The sequence below is a fragment of the Artibeus jamaicensis genome, unplaced genomic scaffold (assembly GCF_021234435.1).
Source record: "Artibeus jamaicensis isolate MK-2021 breed Jamaican fruit bat unplaced genomic scaffold, CSHL_Jam_final contig_335, whole genome shotgun sequence".
In the NCBI taxonomy this organism is placed as follows: domain Eukaryota; kingdom Metazoa; phylum Chordata; class Mammalia; order Chiroptera; family Phyllostomidae; genus Artibeus; species Artibeus jamaicensis.
Window position 1 is genome coordinate 7822245 of NW_026521800.1, and position 20420 is coordinate 7842664.

Here is a 20420-nt window from a genome sequence, read left to right on the forward strand (position 1 = left end):
GTTATACCTACAAAGGAGTTCCCATAAGACTATCAGGTGATTTCTCAAAAGAAAGCTTGCAGGCAAGAAGGGGCTGGAAAGAAGTATCCCAAGTCATGAAAGGCAAGAATCTCTATCCAAGATTACTCTACCCAGCAAAGCTTTCATTTAGACTGGAAGGGCAGACAAAGTGCTTCTCAGCTAAGGTCAAGTTAAAGGAGTTCATCATCACCAAACCCTTATTATATGAAATGTTAATGAGACTTATCTAAGAAAAGAAAAAGATAAAAAATATGAACAGTAAAATAACAACAAACTCACAACTATCAACAACTGAACCTGAAAGAAGAAAACAGAAATAAACTAAGCAAACAACTAGGACAGGAACACAGATTCATAGAAACAGAGATCACATAGAGAGTTATCAGTGGGGAGGGGGAGAACAGGGAAAAGGTACAGGGAATAAGAAACATAAAGGTAGGTATAAGACAGGGAGAGGTTAAGAGTAGTATGGGAAATGGGAAGTGAAAGAAATATGTACAACCCACGGACATGAACTAAGGTGGGGGAATGCTGCTGGGAGGGTGGGTACAGGGCAGAGGGGAATAAAGGGAAGAAAAAAATGGGACGACTGTAACAGCATAATCAATAAAATATATTTAAAAGAACAAAAAAAGACCCCCCCAAACCTTGCCATTTGCTTTCCCCCAAAAGGTGTCCTGGTCAAAACAAAAACCCTTTCCTTTCTTTTGTTAATAGCACCCTCGACTCACCATTCTTCCTATAAAATCTTTCCATTCTGTGCAGCCCCTTAGAGCACACCTCAAGTTGCTGATGGGTTGTTGCTTGGTTCATGAATTGCTCAATAAAGCCAATTAGATCTTCAAATTTACTTGGTTGAATTTTGTTCCTTACAAGTATATACCACATTTGTTTATCCACTTGTCAATTGATGCACACTTAGATTGCTTTCACCTTTCAGCTATTGAATAATGCTGCTATAAATATGGGTATACAAATATGTCTGAAACTGCTTTCAATTTGGGGGAGTATAAATAAGAAACTAAATCTTTTGATGTTTCCCTTCTAGGGGCAAGTTCTCTCAGAGGTTCTCTTAATGCATTATTTTCTTGAAAACTATAAATATGTGGCAGCCACTCAAAAGCAGGCTGGGCATGTCAAGAGTTTCTGTGCAGAAGCTAAACTGTTTCTGCTGTGAAAACATAGCTAATGTCCACTAGGCATCTAAATCCAAGAGAAAAAAATGTGTTAACTATAAATCTGTGGGTCTCTGTCTCAATATGCATGTTTTAATTTTATTTAAATGGCAAGCAAAGGTCTAGGGCAGATTTAGAAGAGAAATGGCGAGCTGCCTAGACTTTTAAGAGCAGCAGTTGCTGGTGAAAGTCTGTAACATGGAGTGGAAATCCTTCAAGGACATTGACACTGTACCAATCTGCTTCTGAAACTTAAAATGGCTCCCACATCAAATCTTCCTGTGTGTACTCATTCATTTCATAAGGGATTTATTTATAAACTTGTTGATGTCAGGGATTGCACTTCGAAAGGGAACCCTGTCAATTGTGGTATTTTATATTTTATTTAAGAACTCTTCTGTTTCTGTTTTCTACACAATCTGACCCTGTATCATAAAATGCCATTTACCTAGAATTTACAGAGCAAGCATTCTTGGCTTGGCCTCCCAGCCTAAGGAGTTCACAAATCACTGAGAATGTGGGGGGAGGGGAGGCTGCTTATAGAAGGGGAAGGTGCTCTGGAAAGCCAGGGCTCTACTCCCTCTGCCGATTTGTATGACAAAGAACGCAAATCTCTCCCGTGAAAGCACAGCAATCTCAGTCTGGACTCGGGCCAGTTAAACCCAAATCAAATGCTGGCACTGGGAAAACAGCCTGCCTTACTGAGGACCAAAAGTAAATGTGCCTACCCTGCCCTGCGTTCTTGGAATTTTCTCTGCTCATTCTAGTCTTTTGTTACCTGGACCTGCTGGTTCTCACAGAGCCCTGCGACTGCAGAAAGACGGAGGTCTGAGCTTCCCACCGGGGCAGCCCCTCCACTAGAGAGCACAGGGATAGCTCCGACAGTAGCAGCTGGCTTCTTATCTGAGAGAGGGAAAGCCAGAGATGAAAGGGGGAAGAGAGTGGGACATAAACAGGGGAATGACAGAGTTGAGAATGCACGTCTCTGTGGATCCCAGGAACTACCCTCCCCCCGCCCGCATCCTCTCCCCACACTTATATTATAGGGCTGAAACACTCCTTGCCCCAATCCTCTGAGATTTACATAAATGTTAGGATCCGCGGCTTTCCTTTCTTTCTAGTGGAGAGCATTGAGAAGAGTAAAATAGGAAATAATGATGGGGCTTGCAGTCTTTCAGTTCCTCTTTATTCATTGGCTATGTCGGTTGCCTAGGAAACTGCATGCATCTTGACTGCAGAGCTGCCTGTGTCAGGCTACCCGAGCTGTGAGCTGTGTACTAAGTGGTGAACGCCGTCAGGCAATGGGGAAATCTGAAAGGTAGATGTCTTGTAATTTCAATAAGTGTGTAAAAATATATATCTCGCTTTACGAAAACAGTGCTAAGTTTCTTCAAGTAATTAAAACAATGACTCCATGTGTAATAAAGAAATGAGAAACCACATGAGAATCTGCCATTGACCACACTCCGAAAACTGGGACACTAAATATAATTTTAATAGCTTAGGGGGTATCTTACCTCAGCCACACCATCAGTTGTGCATAAAACAAATACTGAAGTTTATTTTACACTGAGCTGTTCCTGTCTCAGGAAGTGAAAATGTTGAAATGTTAGTACATCATTAAAATTAATAGCATGTAAGTGATGATAAAATATATTGCCCGACACCTTTATTTCCGATATTCAATGACCTAGATGAAGAGGAATTGTATATAATAAACAGACAAAAGGAAATGCAGGAGGACTCAGGTGAAAACGACTCTTTTTTTTTTTTCCTTTGAAAGCTCCTCGCCAGCCTATTTTTGGGAACTGTGCAGAATAAGGACAGAGGTTGGCCAGGGAACCGAAAGACTTCGGGGAAAGGCTGGCTGTCATCGGCATCTAGGCTTTCCACACAAAATCTGCCCTTGTGAAAATTCACAGAAGTGTGGCATCATAATTCCAAATTTGGGGAGAGGTGTAGAACGACTAATGAGAATGACAGATAGTAAGGGGCGGGGTGGGGGGGCGTGCGGCGGGGGGTGGGGGGCGGGGGTCAGTACAAGCAAAACGTAAGAAAGAAAGCCGATCTTGAATGAAAAGTGTCCAGTCCCCCAGGGCACCCGGGTTTTCAGAGGGAAGAGTTCCATCCTCACCGTACCCCGAACTCCTTTCTGTGAGAGAAAAGGGTCCCTTTATCCACATAACTGGAACGCGCGTTTCACCCGGGCACTCCTTTATCTGGCTCTGAACAGAATTAGAAAAAATAAACCTCTAGGTGAGGGAGGATGAAGGTTGGGTCTGATCACCCTGCATGGAGCTGAGTCCCCACACCTCCTCCCTGTGCTCCCTCCTCAAGCTGCGTTTGGAGGCTGCCCCTTGGCACTGGCAGCCTCCAAGAAGCGCTAGTAGCGTGGGTGCGACCCTCTGTGGCTTTCCTCCCACTCGGCTCAGTCCACTGGAGCCCCCAAATTCAGGATCCGGTGCTGATACTAGCCACAGTCCTGTCGGCTTGGATGTGGTCACTTGGCCTGAAGGCTAGGGCGCCCGGAAGACCGACTCCAGCCTGAGCGGTCGTTCACTTGCTGTGTGACCTTGGGGATCTTTTACTGTCAACGTTTCCGGTCTGCAGGAACTGGATTATAAACTTGGGGTGAGGCCCCAGGTCCTTGGAACCCCGCAAGTGAGGCATGTGGTCAGACCTTCCGCTCCTGCACCTTGCACGCAGGACGGCATCATAACCCACGCGCGGGCATCCAGGTCTGGGAACTCTGCCCCAAGAGCTGCAGGGAGCAAGAAGGGCGACTGGGCTTTTGTTCTGTTTCTCTTTGTGCATTGAAATGGAGTCCAAAGCCCCCCTTCCCAACTCCCAGCTGGAAAGGGAGGCGATGACAGGTTGCTGATAGTACTGGGGGAGGGGGTCTCACTGAGCAGCTGCGTACTCCGTTCGGCCACGGAAACCGGGTCATTCGGCTGCTCTCGCCAGAGGATGAAAAGGGGGTCACTAGGCAGACGACCTGTCCGGAGTGGGAGGGGGCGGGGGCGCTTCACCCACAGAATTTCAGTTTCCGGGTTCCAGGTCCGTAGCGAATGTAGTGAACGTTTTAGCCGCCCTTCTCCCACACAGGTTCAGCTTCTCTCCCTCTCCCTCCCGCCCCTCTAAGTAACAAAGCGATAAGCTCCTTCTTTGACTACTTAGAAACTGTAGGTTTGAAGGAAGGTGGGTGTTCAGCGTCTGCGAACGCAGTCTGTGTGCTCGTCAGGTCTCGCCGGTGCTGCAGTTTTTAGGCGTGTCCCTCCCATTAGCTGCCCGAAGGTGGGGACCTCGTGGCCACTGTGGGGTCTGGAGCCTGTTGGAAGATGAGAATCAGCGATGGGGCAGGCGATGCACCCTTGGGACTCCTGCCCATTCTGGACAATAGTGAACACAACCCAGACCTGGGGAGCGCCTGGCGTTTAATTATTTTTAAATAATTGTGGGAGGCATCCCACGCACTTATGAACCCTTTGTTCTGCCTTAGCCCCACCCTGGACCCCACCCTCGTTCTGACTGCTGGACAGTCCAGACTGTGTGGCCAGCTCACCCACCCCATTCTCTTCCAAGGAACAAAAGCCAACCCCAGGGGTGGAGGAGTCTGTAGTACTGGCCTGGGACCTGTGGACTATTGGAGAGGGTGGAAGAGGACTGGAGAGGACGTAGAGGGTCCCCAGCCCCAGGTGCTTCAGCCACTGTGAAAACGCATAAAAGGCCCTTGTCAGAGACAAAGAGAGCAGGTGGATGCGGGGCCAAGGGTATCCTGGGGTTCTACCTCCTCGAGTGTCCCGAGTCACGGCTTTTCGACTCCAACAGTCTAAACACACACGACTTCCTATCGCAACCGCCTGTTCTATCCCAAGGCTCTGTGAGACGACAGTTCGGGCGGGGGACTGTTGTTGACCACTACGGTTGGGGAAAGGAGCACTGGTCTCACTGGGGGTGCGCGGTTTATGGGATCTCTGGCCCTTGGCAGAGGAGGTGCCCCAATCTGCGGTGGCAGCACATCCTTGGTCAGCGCACCTGACCGCCTCTCCACCTGCACCAGTCCCCTGGAGCCCCCGCCCCCACCCAGCGCCAGCTCTTCCCCCATTCCCAGCCTGCCACACGCTGCACCCTTGCCTCTATACCCTCAGTCCCTTAACCCACCCCTAATTCTCACTACCCAGCTATTTCCACCCCACCCCACCCCTAGCACTAGACAATGCGCAGGCCCCCACCCTATTCCGCAGAGCCCCCATTCCTCGCCCAGTTGGCAAACGTGCGCTGATTGGCTATGGGCCTATGGTCCAGCCCCCCGGACAGTCCTGGGGGTTTGAAGCCTTACGTCAGTGGGACCTGGAGAGTGTTAGCGAGAAGGGGACTGGGGGGCTCGGTCTGGGGGCGTGGCCTGCGCAGGCTGCCCCACCCTTCTCGCATAAAAGGCAGAGCCTGCTGAGCTGTCGCCCTTAGCCACGTCGGTTCCCGAGCGCTTTCTTCGTGACTCTGCAGCAGCTTTCTAAGTGAGGACGGACTGACCAGACGCCTACCAGGCTCAGAAGAAACTAGTTAGCACCATGCGTGAGATCGTGCACATCCAGGCGGGCCAGTGTGGCAACCAGATCGGCGCCAAGGTGGGCGCTCTGGGGACTGGGCTGGGGTGGGCGAGAACCCGGGCCTAAAGCTCTTCCGAGTTTCTGGGCGCTAACGGAATCCTGAGCAGGCTCGGGGCTCTCCAAGCACAGACCTTTCTGGGCGCTTTGTGCAGTGGGCGTGGGCTTAGAGGCGACTTCCTCGAGTAAGGGGGAGAAACCTCATTTTTGCTGTAACTCATTTGGAATCCTGTTCACTCCTCTTGCTCCTGGCTCTTCCCTTAGCCAGGAACGCCGACCTGGAAAAGGCGCTGTTTTGTCTGCTAGACTGTGCGCGGGTTTGCGCGAGGCACGGGACGCAGGGAGAATTGATTATACTCGCTTGAACCGGAGTAGAGCAGCTGGGGGCGGGGAGGATAGCGATTGTCTGGAGGTCTCGGGACGTGCCCTGAATCTAAAACCACCTTCCTTCAGGTTCTTGGGGTCCCTGTTCTCCCGCCCACCCGCTCCATATCGACTGCAGTCCCAGGGCCGCAGGCGCTGGTAGCTCTGACCACTGGTGCGGGAGGTTCGGTTGCTGTTCCCTCCCCCAGCCCCCTGAGATCCTCACCTCCTGCCGCGAGCAGCTGTTCGCCGGAGAAACGCCTGATTTCCATGCTTTGCCCCTGCAAAATAGAAGTCCTGCGGCTGTGGATGGCCACTCAGACCTAAAGTCCCTGGAAGGTTGGGTTGTTGAGTCTGGGGTATATTCACTTTGAGTCGTGGCCACTCTGAGGGTTGGGCGTGGCTAAATACAACCCTTTACTGTGTCTCAGTTTTGGGAGGTGATCAGTGATGAGCATGGGATCGACCCCACTGGCAGTTACCATGGAGACAGTGACTTGCAGCTGGAGAGAATCAATGTGTACTACAACGAAGCCACTGGTAATTGCCTTTACTTACCCCTATGTCTAGTTTTTTGTCTTTTTTTTTTTAAACCTCCTCTTTTTCCAGGGAGCTGACCCAAGGAGTCTGGCCCCAAGGGAGCGGGGACTAAAGGATTTTGGGTTCACAGTCTTCACTGTGGTATTTCAGTTAGTTTCCTAGTTCACAGATGAATGAATCCTTTGAGAATTTGGTGGGTCTTGCTGCTGCCTTTGTTTGGGGATCAACAGCAATGCCTGTGAAAAGGAAGCTGGTACCACACCCTTCTCTTCTGAGTTCTCCGAAGATAGGTCTAAGTCCAGCTCTGTTCCCTGCAGGTAACAAGTATGTACCTCGGGCCATCCTGGTGGATCTGGAACCAGGCACCATGGACTCTGTCAGGTCTGGACCATTCGGCCAGATCTTCAGGCCTGACAACTTCGTGTTTGGTGAGTGACCGCTATGGTTAATGGCATGGGAGGCTTACTTTATACCAAGCAGACGGCTCAGCGTGGAGGGATGTGACTGCCTGGGGACAAGTATGAGGAACATCCAGTTGTCTGCTGATTGAATCTTAATATAAGCTAAAATAAATTTGCCCTTCATCCTCTAATAGCCAGGTATTCCTAGCCTTCCTTGTTTATAATTATATCCATGACCAAATATTTTAATGTCTGTTCCTTTTGTTGATAATCCAACTTAATCTTATCTGAACACCAACTCATTAATTAATGGGTTTATGGTAAAAGAATTTAGTTGAATCATCGGTGACTTATTAAATATCTTTCCCTCTGCCAGGCCAGAGCGGGGCCGGGAACAACTGGGCCAAGGGCCACTACACAGAGGGCGCGGAACTGGTCGACTCGGTCCTGGACGTGGTGAGGAAGGAGTCAGAAAGCTGTGACTGTCTGCAGGGCTTCCAGCTGACCCACTCTCTGGGGGGTGGCACGGGCTCGGGGATGGGCACCCTGCTCATCAGCAAGATCCGGGAGGAGTATCCGGACCGCATCATGAACACCTTCAGCGTGATGCCCTCACCTAAGGTGTCCGACACGGTGGTGGAGCCCTACAATGCCACCCTCTCTGTCCACCAGCTGGTGGAAAACACAGATGAAACCTACTGTATTGACAACGAGGCCCTGTACGACATCTGCTTCCGCACCCTGAAACTGACCACCCCCACATATGGAGACCTCAACCACCTGGTGTCTGCCACCATGAGTGGGGTCACCACCTGCCTGCGCTTCCCAGGCCAGCTGAATGCAGACCTGCGCAAGCTGGCCGTCAACATGGTGCCCTTCCCCCGCCTGCACTTCTTCATGCCCGGCTTCGCCCCCCTGACCAGCCGGGGCAGCCAGCAGTACCGGGCCCTGACAGTGCCTGAGCTCACCCAGCAGATGTTCGACTCCAAGAACATGATGGCCGCCTGCGACCCCCGCCACGGCCGCTACCTGACGGTGGCCGCTATCTTCCGGGGCCGCATGTCCATGAAGGAGGTGGACGAGCAGATGCTCAACGTGCAGAACAAGAACAGCAGCTACTTCGTGGAGTGGATCCCCAACAACGTGAAAACCGCCGTGTGCGACATCCCTCCTCGGGGCCTGAAGATGTCGGCCACCTTCATCGGCAACAGCACGGCCATCCAGGAGCTGTTCAAGCGCATCTCGGAGCAGTTCACGGCCATGTTCCGGCGCAAGGCCTTCCTGCACTGGTACACGGGCGAGGGCATGGATGAGATGGAGTTCACGGAGGCGGAGAGCAACATGAACGACCTGGTGTCCGAGTACCAGCAGTACCAGGACGCCACGGCCGATGAACAGGGGGAGTTCGAGGAGGAGGAAGGAGAGGATGAGGCTTAAGTTTGCAATTTAACGCAAGTTAGGGAAAGTTGGGAAGGAAAGCAAGGGGGAGGGGGGTTCCTGGCGGAAAATAATCTTGGCAGTTGAAGGAAAGACGCATGGTCTGCTCTAGGTGTGTGCGCTGGTCCTCTGGTGCTCTTCACTGTTGCCTGTCATTCTTTTTTCTTTTTGTAACACTGATGACATCAATGTAACATTTGAGATATTTCTGAACTACTGTTGTAATGGCTAAAATCACATAAAAGTTTGTGTCTTAATGGTCCTCATTTCTGTCTCCTCTTTATTGAGTTCTTTGTTATCAATTTAAATGTAGCTTTCAGAACACATTGTACTAAATTCTTAAAGGGTAGAATGAATTTACTCTTTCAGTGTAGTAAAACTGAACTGATGACAATTATACCAGATTTAAGATGGGAGATCGATCCAAATGTTAAAATGCCTTTAAGTTAACTATTTAATTAGTTGAAAGGATACCTATCTGAAAGTACACTAAATGTATTTTCATGTAGAAATCCTACTATATCTATTTCCTTTACAAAAAAAATTGGAATATTTACTACATCCACACAGCACGAAATTATAAAGGATTGAGAGAGTGGAGAGCGATCTCATTTCCTTTTGTGTCCTTTGGTGTAGTTTCTGCCCTGGAGGCAACACTGTTAGCGTTGTTGTCTTCCTTGCATTTCTGCGGAAATACTCCATATACTTCACATGTATGTAGATTCCTCTGTTCTTCACACACATTATGATACTAATAATATTTTTGCTACCTGTTTTCTTTTTCACTAAATAGTACACCTTTGGAACAGAGAGGTCTCATTTAAGTGATACATAGTATCCATGGTGTAGTTGTACCATATTTTATTAAACCAGTTTCTACCAATGGACATGTAGATTATACTTTTTTCTTATAGTGCCACAATGAATAATTTTGTGCATATAATACTGTCTATATGAGAATAGCTATCCTATAAATTTCTCTAACTGGAAATTTCTGTCAAACAGTATATGTTGCTGTGCCTTTTTAAGTTGATGATATCACCTGTTCTTAGGAATACTCATAGGTTTATAAATACATAATATGCTAAAATTCTCAAACAACTTTCTTCCCAGCACTTAATGTTTGTACTACGTAAAATATTTGTATTTAATTGCATTTGAATTTCTAGGTAAGTATGAATTCTGCCTTACAGGAGAATTTTGCTTTAAATAGGCAAGACCTAATTTTTACATTTTTGCATTTTTACCATGCAGAGCTGGGATTTGGGTTTCAAACCCAAGCCAGCCTCTGGACTTGAACTCAACCACTAAAGAAGCCATGGGGTTCCAACATGTGGTGTTCAGTTAATATCACATGCTGCTTACGGGATAAGTTACATACACTCTGTCAGAACAGTGCCAAAGCACTGCCTTAATCTGGGCCATTCAGTTTCTTACCTGGGAAGAGAAATTCTTACCTGGTAAGTTACAAACAACTTGCACAAGACTTACGTACACTATAGGAAGAAAGCAATCAAGAAAACTAGGTTTTCTAATTCAAATTCAAAATTAGGGAAAAAAATACTACTTTAAAATTTACCCTGTATTTCATTCCACTTGGTTCTATTCTTAAGTGTTTAAAGGGAAAAAATGAAAAAGAAAGATGAAGTGTGACTAGCAATTTCCATATTAAAGAGACTGACATATATTTGAAAACAGTCTCAAAGGAAAGTGAGCAGTGTCATTCTAAATAGTATAAAATAAGTTAATTCTACCAAAATGGCCCCCATAAATGAAAAAGAGCAGCAGTTCACAAGTGTTATATATCATTAAAATTAGACCTACTGAGGACTAGGGTCAAACAGAACAGGAGCCAGTGGCTTCTGCTTCATTTTTCCATATTTAACAGTGAACTGGCAGTTGCCATTCCTGCTGAGCAAGTGTAAAGCTTCCAACAACCTAATTGAAGAGTAGCATTGGTTTTAAATGCCCTGAAGCATTGGGTCAGCTGCCAGGGCCCCCTGGATCTACCCTTGGCCATGCATTTGCCACAGCCAACCTGTCAGACACATGATCAGTCACTTTGGAGAGGAGAGAGATTGCTGCAAGGTGCCTCGTGGCATTCTGTAAGTATCTTGCTTCTCTTTTCCACCTGGTGAGAAGACGATAGGAAGGCACCCAGCAGGCCAGCCTGCTAGCCTGTCAGCATACACACGACTGCACACTGCTAGAGCTTAAGCAGGATTAGAGGAGTGGGTGCCAGACTGATCTGTCAAGCAGATGCTCTGGGACAAAGCTTGAGAAGCACACTTGTATAATATCAATATGCACATGAAGTATATACTTGGGAAAACACTTCAAAAGCAGGGAAATGCACAGACTAATAACTTGGACTAAGACATACTTTTTCTATCCTCTTCCTTTGTTACATTTGCATTGTGTGATGGGATTTGCTGGTAGTGGTTGTGTGTGTATGTTTTCAATACTCTACAAAGGAACTGTTCTATCTCTCCCTGATGTTCCAGCAGGAGGATATTCACTTCTGAGTGGGCACAGTTCCCAAATTACAAGACCCACTTGGATGTGAAATATGATGCAGGATTCAGAAGCTGGAGTCACCTTGAGGCATCCCAAAAGTCTGAAAAGCAATGGGTTCCCTCGTGTGCTCTGAATTTGTCTGCACCTGTACCATCAGCCCCAGAGACAATCTAAGATTATGTTAGATTTCCTACTTCACTAACAGTGTGCTAGATTAATAAAAATTTGAATTAAATGTAACCCTAAGAGATCATCTAGTTTGACTGCATTACTTTGTAATAAGGAGACTGTCAGACACTTCTAAGATCGCAGAACTCTTTCTGAGAACATCAGGTCTCGGACCCAGTTCTTTTCTCTACAGCTGCCTATCTCGGGTCCTATTTCATACAAGGCCACATGAGGATTATGAAGCAGGAAAAAGAAGTTTCCTGGTTTTAAGAAAAAACCCACAGTTGTCCTTGGTCCACAACTTGACCTCCCTGTATGGGCTGAACACAGATGAAATGCCAAGGCTTTTGTGTCCAACAAGGTCACCGTTCGACAGGTGATGTGGAGTTTTCTGGTTCTGAAACACCGCTGACAATGTTCACAAGTGCAACCACAGGTGAAAGAAGAATATTCTGTCAGCGGATAGTTATTGTGAAAATGAGCAGGAAGCTAATGAAAATTCTCCAACCTTTTACATACCCCCATTTTAGTTAAGATGTGATTTGTATACTACACAAAATTAGTTAACAACTATTATAATGCTGATTTTTTCCCAATGTATAAGCTATTCAACTGCGAATTCACACTCTTATAAATGCGCCTCAGACTTCCGCCAAGATGGAGGCATAGGTGGATGTGCCGTGCCTTCTCACACAACCAAGTTTAGAGACAACTAAATATTAGCAACAGAAAACACAGCCAGAACACGGAAAATTGAACTTTTCGGAAGTCCTTTAACAACAAATTCTTCAGCGTGACCGGTAAGGGGCGAAACCAGTGGCTGGTGAAGCGGGGTTGCACAGGAGGACTCGGTCAGACGGACTCAGGCGCGCGGAATCCAGGCGCGCAGAATCCAGGTGCAGGGTTGAACCTAGTGAGCAACCGAGCGAGCGACCAGGCGAGCCACCTCGGGGGGAGACAGCGGGGAAGCGGGGCTGCGTGTTGACTGTGGTCACGCATTTGTGCGCGGGTGGACAGGCGAGGGAGTGGGCGGTTGGACCGGGGCTGGGGGGGTCCCCGCAGCAAGCGGCAGTGGAGGGCGCCGCCATTTCCCTGCTCTGACCCCACCTCCACATACAGCGTCATAACCCAGCGACTCTGAGTGGCCCGGTCCAGGGGAACCACCTAAGGCGCTGCTCCTCACCCAGCTGTGAGAAACAGCAGAGGGGGTCGCCATTTCCCCGCTCTGACCACGCCCCCACATATAGCGTCACAACCCAGCGACCTGGGAGTCCAAGACGCTGCTTCTCACACTTAAAGGGCGCGAACAGACCAAAAATGGCGCAAGAAGATCTCAAAGCCTCAGAGCCTATAGATCTAAGCAATGAAGAAATAGCAAAACTCTCAGACACACAGTTTAAAACACTGGTGATCAGGATCCTCACAGAACTGGTTGATTATACCCACAAATTAGACAAATATATGAAGGCGAAACTAATTGAAATGAATGGAATTGCACAGGACACCAATAGCAATGAAAAGGAAACTGGGACTCAAATCAATGGAGTGGACCAGAAGAAAGCAAATAATGGACAAACAGAAAAAAGTCAAGAAGCAAGAATTCAAAGAAATGAGGAGAGTCTTAGGAACCTCCAGGACATCTTTAAACACTCCGACATCCGAATTATAGGGGTACCAGAAGGGGGAAAGGCACAGCCACCAGTGGAAAACTTATTTGAACAAATAATAAAGGAGAATTTCCCCAATCTGGCAAAGGAAATAGACTTCCAGGAAATCCAGGAAGCTCAGAGAGTCCCAAAGAAGTTGGACCCAAGAAGGAACACACCAAGGCACACCATCATTACATTAGCCAAAATTAAAATGAAGGAGAGAATCCTAGAAGCAGCAAGAGGAAAAGAGACAGTTACCTACAAAGGAGTCCCCATAACACTGTCAGCTGATTTCTCAAAAGAGACCTTACAGCCAAGAAGGGGCTGGAAAGAGGTATTCCAAGTCATGAAATCCAAAGACCTACAACCAAGATTGCTCTATCCAGCAAAACTTTCATTTAGAATGGAAGGACAGATAAAGTGCTTCTCAGATAAGATCAAATTCAAGGAGTTCATCATCACCAAGCCCTTATTATATGAAATGTTAAAGGGACTTATCTAAGAAAAAGAAGTTAAAGAAACATGAACAGTGAAAGGACAACAAACTCGCAGTTATTAACAACCACACCTAAAACGAAAGCAAACTAAAAGGACAGCTAGATCAGGAGTGGAAACATAGAAATGAAGATCTCAAGGAGGGTTAGCAACAGGGGAGTGGGAGGAGGAGAAGTGGGGAGAAGGTACAGAAAATAAGTAGCATAGACAGTAGATAGAAAATAGACGGGGAGGCAAGAATAGCATGGGAAATATAGAATCTAAAGGACTTGAGACACATGGTCATAAACTGAAGGGGGGATAATGGTGGGGATGGGGGGTAGGGTGGAGGGGAATGAAAGGGGGAATAGAACAACTGTAACAGCATAATCAATAAAAAAAATTAAAAAAAAAATAAATGCGCCTCAGATCTGAGTCATTCACTTGGCAACAGACTCACTCACACCTTTCCTTACAGGCTTTCCTCCCAGTGCCCTTACTCCCTGTGTTTTTCTTCAGGCACACTGCTACCACACCCAGAGAAGCTTATCTTGGTGCAGTCCACTTCACTCAAAATGCTTGAAATTATTTCTTCTTTTTCTGTTAACTGAGATATAATTCACATGTAATAAAATTCACCAGGTCAGTGGGTTCTAGTATATTTATAGACTGTGCAAATGTCACCACTATGTAATTCTAGAACATTTTCATCACCGAATAAAAAAGTCCCATAGCCATTGGCAGTCTTCACCATTTTCCTGTCTCTGCAATCCCTGGCAACCACTATTCTTTTTGTCTTCATAGACTTGCCTGTTCTGAACATTTCATATAAAGGGAATTATAAAATTGTGGTCTTTTGTGTCTGCCTTTTTATACTTAGCATAATGATTTCAAGGGCCATCCATGTTGTACCATGTCTCAGTACTTCATTTCTTTTTATGAAAAAATAAATTCTATTGTATGCATATAGCACATTTTGTTCATTTATCAATTCATGGGCATTTAGTTTGTTTCTACTTTTTAGCTATTAAGAATAATGCTGCTATGAACATTCAGTTGTATGTGTATATATGCTTTTATTCATCCTGGATATACACTTCAGAGTAGAATTCCTGGGTTATGTGGAAAATCTATGTTCATAATCACTTTGCCTTCTGCCTAAGGATGTGCATGCTTTCAAATTTGCCCAGAAGGCCAAGATAGAATAGATATCAGAAAAGCCTTGGGGATTTTGTACTTGTGCACTTGCGTAGAGTCTTAAAGTTGTAGAGTTTCAGAAATGGAGGAGTGATCCAATAGGACTCCGTCGGTTTACAGATGAAGAAACTAAGGCTCACTGCTTAATTAGTAATGTTCCCAGGCACTTTCTCAGTTAGGGCTCATGCTGGACTGCTGGCAACAATGACTTTGAGTTATTTTTTTCCTCTCACTTGAAAAAGTCTAGGAACTTTCAATCAAGATGGTGATGATGGCGCTTCTTTGCAAAGCCACATCAAAATTACATCTAAAATATAGAACAACCATCACTCAGAACCATCAGAAATCGAATTGAATGGAAGTCTATCCACATCCATTCAGATTGGTAGGAAGGAATGGAGATGTGGAATAGGCTGGTCCCTCATCCACAAGTTGTGGATAAAAATATGGGAGGGATATCTCAGGAACAAGGAGTCCCAGCCTCACACCAGGCCCCCAAGACCAGGTTTCAGTGCCAGGAAAACAAGTCTCCAAAACTTCTGGCTGCAAAAGCCAGCTGGGATTGAATAACTGAAAGAAACTTTTTGAGTCCCAAGCAGATCCTCTTAAAGAACTCACACATGGATTCACCTACCCAGAGTAACTCCCTCTGAGCTTTAGCACCAGAGTAGCAACTCAAAAAGCACCAGTGGTATGCAAGGAGAAGTTGAAGTGTCTGGCATCAAGATGAAGAGAGGCCATTATCTCTTTTCTAAACCCTCATCTAACAGAGCCAGCAAGCTGGTGCCATATCTGAGACTCCATCAGCCTGGCTAACACTGTTTGACCTGCCTTGGAAATTTCCAGAGACTCCACCCTTCCAATTTATAGACCCACCTAAGCCTCTTTTCCAAATGAATGGCTGGTCTTGGCTCATACTGCACAACTTCCTAAATCCTTTCAAACAAGGAACAGTTAGTCCCAGGCTTGACACTAGAAGCAGCCAGCCTAGATTCACAGCTTGGCTTTGCCTGGGAATCTCTAAGCCCAGCACAAGTAGCAGCCACCTCAGATTGCTTTATAGCTCAGGCAGGGTGGCCCTGGGCAAAACACAGGCTGGTGCTCAGCTTGGTCTGCACCACCTGGGAAACCCCAGGGCTACCGTACCCAGTGTACAGCTACAGACCACTTTGGAGCACCACCACTCTGTCCCTGCACAGCTGATTCTCCATGGACAGTGGAGGTTGGTGGTAAGTGGTCACAGCCAATCCTTGCAGCTGACTGGCCAGGGTATATCCCTCCCACTGATCTGCCATCAGCAACCAAATATCGACAACAAGAGGAGGGTGTACTCAGTCCACAAAGGGGAGGAACTTTGAGTACTAAGCTTGCGTGATAGGAAAGGCTGTGCCACAGGACTCTACAGGACACCTACTACATTAGACCACACTACCAAGACACAGAGTCAATGCAGCTGTACCTAATGCATAGAAACAAACACAGAGTTTGCCAAAATGAGGAGACAAAGAAACGGGGCCCAAATGAAAGAACCGATCAAAACTGCAGAAAAAGAGCTAAACAAAATGGATATAAGCAATCTATCAGATGCAGAGTTCAAAACACTGGTTATAAGGATGCTCAAGGAACTCAGTGAGGCCCTCAGAAGCATAAAAAATATCCCATCAGAAATGAAGGATGCACTGATTGAAATAAAGAATAACTTACAGGGAAACAACAGTAGAGTGGATGAAGCCAAGAATCAAATCAATGATTTGGAGCATAAAGAAGCAAAAAAACAAACAAACAAACAAACAAAAAAACCCCAACCAAACAGAACAAAAAAAAGAATTAAAAGAAAAGAGTAGCATAAGCAGCCTTTGGGACAATTTCAAGAGGTCCCACATTTGTATCATAGGGTGTCAGAAGAAAAAGAGAAAGAAATTGGAAATTTATTTTAAAAATAATGAAAGAAAACTTTCCTAATTTGGTGAAGAAAATAGAAATGCAAGTCCAGGAAGTACAGAGAGTCCCAAACAAGATGAGTGCAAAAAGGCCCACTCCAAGACACATCATAAAATGCCAAACTCTAAAGATAAAGAGAGAATTTTAAAAACAGCAAGAAAAAAGGAGTTACTTACAGGGAAGTTCCCATAAGACTGTTAGCTGCTTTCTCAAAATAAACTTTGCAGACTAAAAGGGATTGGCAAGAAATATTTCAAGTCATGAGAAGCAAGGATCTACAGCCAAGGTTGCTCTACCCATCAAAGCTATTGTTTGGCATCAAAGTGTAGACAAAGAGCTTCCCAGACAAAATAAAACTAAAAGAGTTCATCATCACCAAACCATTATTATATGAAATGTTAAAGGGACTTATTTAAGAAAAAGAAGATCAAAACTATGAATAGTAAAATAGCAAACAAAACAAAACAAAACAAATCTATAAATAACTGAATCTAAACAACAAACTAAGCAAACAAGAACAGAAACTGAATCATGGATACAGAGAGCATTTTGATGGTTACCAGATGGGAAGGAGGTGTGGTAGAATAAATGAGGAGGTGAAGAGATTAGGAAGCACAAATAGGTAGTTACAGAATAGCCATAAAATACAGTATAGAATATGGAGTAGCCAAAGAACTTGTACAAAATATTCCTTGTGGACATGCACAATGGTGGGGGATTGCCTGAAGGAGTGGGGGGGAGGTTGGGTTAGAAGAGGGGGCAAAGGGGAAAAATTCAGGACAACTGTAATAGTATAATCAATAAAATACCATTTAAAATAAATAAATAATAAAAATAAAAAGACCTAGAGACATACAGTCCAGGCTGCATAGACCCACAATATCCTCTTTCTGTTCAACCCGCCTTTCCATTGGCTTTCCACCTCGAGCTCTTGTCAGGCCGCAGGACGGCCACTGCAGCTCTGATCATGGTGTGTGGGTTCTAGGCCAGAAGCAGGGAGGAGGAACTTCCTGCTGAGTAAGCCACTTTGAAGATCTATGTCAGAGTTACCCTAATGTCTTCTGCTATCACGTCACTGGCCACCATTTTTTGCTAGGGAAGGCTGAGCAAAGCAGCCTTTTAGATGGGTACATTTCACCCCAACAACTTAAAGGTTCTGTTGGGAAGCAAGGCTAAGAAGTGTCATTAAGCCAGATCTCTTAGCGACTCTTTCAGTGCTCTCTGCAAATGTATTTGCAAAGTGTTTCATCCTGGGAGTCCTCATTTTCTAAAATGGAGGGCTGAAGGCTTAATAAAGGAGGATTTTTTTCTTTCTTTCTTTATTTTTTTTATCTTTTTAAAAGTTATTTTTCAATTACAGTTGGCGCCATATTATGTTAATTTTAGGTGTACAACATAATTATTAGACATTTATATAACTTGAAAAAAGATTTCTTGATCTAAATTTCTGAATCAAAATATTTACTCTTATCCTGACCAGTGGGGCTCAGTTAGTTGGGTGTTGTTATCCCACAAAGTGAAAGGTCACCTATTGCATTTCCTGTCAAGGCACATGCCTAGATCACTGGTTTGCCCCAGTTGGGGCGTTTGCCAGAGGCAGTTGGTAAATGTTTCTGTTTTTCTCTTTCTCTTTCCCTTCCCCTCTCTCCAAAAATAAATTAATTAAAATCCTTTAAAAAATTTACTCTTCTTACTTTTAGGTCTTTCTAACTCTTACTCGGCTGATGACAACACATACCCATGGCATCCAGGGGAATTCCTTTTAATAACCTATAGAAAAATGGCCATTTCAGTTGTGCTGATCATGAACATTTACTGGCTAAAGCAATGGGATTTGTTTTCATGAGTAAGTTCACTATAACTTGCAAAGTTACTGAGGTGACAGAACTAAGACTACTTTGGTGAATTGGGTGGGAGGAGAAGGCACCAGGTGCACACCAGGCAGAGCAGGTGTGGGACCATCTGAGTCACACAGAAAAAACTTGTGGGATACATCTGCCCAGGAAGAAATTGGTAGACATCTGAGATTAACGCAAGTCAAAGGGCCAGATGGCCAGCCAGTCTGGGATACCAACATCCAGAGGTAGCTGAGAATCTCAGAAGTCTGCTGAGAGGAATGAGACTTCAGAGGTTAAGACAGGAAGGTTCAAGCACTAAGTAGGTCAGATTACTCAAAGATAATGCTCTGAAGAGCAAACTGTACATAAATGAACCAGAATCTAGAGAAGAAAATTTTTAGCTTCTGTTTTCTCAGAGATCTTTGGGTTAGACAGGTGTGATTTTAGGATGTTATTTGCAAGAAAGAAGGGAGTCAACACATACCAACTGCCTACTATGTGCTAGCAACATTACTGCAGAGACTACCATGTAAAGTGAAGAGATATCTAAATTGTGTCACTTATTAACCTTGGGACCTTTAACAAATTACTTCACCTCTCTGAATCCCTCTATAAAATAGGGTTCTTAATGTTTTCCTGTACAGAGGATTAAATCGCATTAAGGTATGCAGAGTGATAAGAAAGTGATAATATCCAGTATTTATTGAACATGTGCTACTTATTACATGTTTATCTTATATCATCCTCACAGATATCTGTATAGTTTGTTTGGGTGCTTTTGTGTCCAAAATCAATTAAGACTTTGCTTACAAAAGGGTAAGGTTGAGAAATTATCGGATCACACAATTAAAGAGTCCAGGGCAAATCTTTCAGGTTCTATCATAGGTACATCTGGCGTCTCTAAAAATGTTATTGAATCTTTCTCCTTCTTTGTTACTCTCCTGACTCTTCAGTCTTATGTCTTGGCTTCATTCTTTGGCAGGACCTCCCCACATAGCAGCAATTTTAGGTTCACATCACTCTATCGCTAGACACCTAGAGAAAAGAAGAACACAAACTAGCCATCCCTGAATCAGTCATGGGGTCAGGAGAAAAGGGATATTTATTGACCAGCCTGGATCCTACACCCTCCTATAAGGAAGGGCCATGTGACTGGCAGGTTCATCCTTTACAGAACTGACAGTTCCTGAAAAACTCAGGTTTAGAGTAAATAATTTGCCCCTCAATCATTCAGCTCTAAGTGGAGGACCTGTACAAAAACCCCAGGGTTCTGTGACTCCAAAGAATATATACAATTTAACAACAAAAAAGTGATTATACCAGTTAAAGGCAGGTATCTAGAGCAGCAGCTGAGGGCAAGAGACAGATTCAGAGGCAGGCAAGTCTCCAGAGCTTCCATCTTGCCTACAAGCCCAAGTTTAAATTCAAGGCACTTGAACATCTGCTCAAGTGCCTTTACCCCTCAATATTCTCTTACTACTTTCTGCACGAATCCTCTTCTCCAACTAAAAATATTGTACTTCCCCTTCTCCCACTTCACCATTGCTTACACCATTCTCTCTTTCCAGAATAGCTTCTTTTACTTCTCTCCCTAAAAATACTTTTCAGCTCTTAAAGTCATGGTAAGGTTCCACTTTTTCTCAGAAAACTTTGTTTACTCTGTGTGTGGCGTATTCTTTGCACAGTTGTATCATCAGGGCACAGTGCTAGGAGCCAGGCAGTCTCAGTTCTGCTCCTGACATTTTCACTTCAGTTTTGGCTATTGTTCACTGGTAATTCTAAATATTTTTCATTTTTAAAATCTCCACTATTGGCTTGCTTGTATTTTCGTTTTTAGTGGTTGCTCTAGAGTTTATAATATAAATCTTTAACTTCCCACCATCTGCCTTAGAATAATGCTGTCTCACTTTACGCATAGGGTGAGATCCTTAAAAGACTGTGCTTCCATTTGCCCTCCTGTCTTCCATGCCTTGCAGCCATACTTTATTTTCACCTATTTTGAAAACCCCACTATACATTGTTATTGTTTTTGCTTTAAACAGTTATCATTTTAAGAGATTAAAAAACGCCAGTTCAGGTTTCTTCTCTTTGGGTG

At 45.0% G+C, this 20420-nt stretch overlaps 1 protein-coding gene across 1 annotated transcript; it reads left to right on the forward strand.

Moving 5' to 3' along the window:
• The first annotated feature begins 5670 nt into the window (after positions 1-5670).
• LOC119051789 (tubulin beta-2B chain) lies at positions 5671-8730 on the forward strand. Its single transcript, XM_037148747.2, has 4 exons — positions 5671-5821; positions 6595-6703; positions 7021-7131; positions 7481-8730. Exons 1-4 carry the CDS (start codon positions 5765-5767, stop codon positions 8539-8541), a joined length of 1338 nt encoding a protein of 445 aa, XP_037004642.1. The 5' UTR covers positions 5671-5764; the 3' UTR covers positions 8542-8730.
• The last annotated feature ends 11690 nt before the right edge of the window (positions 8731-20420 follow it).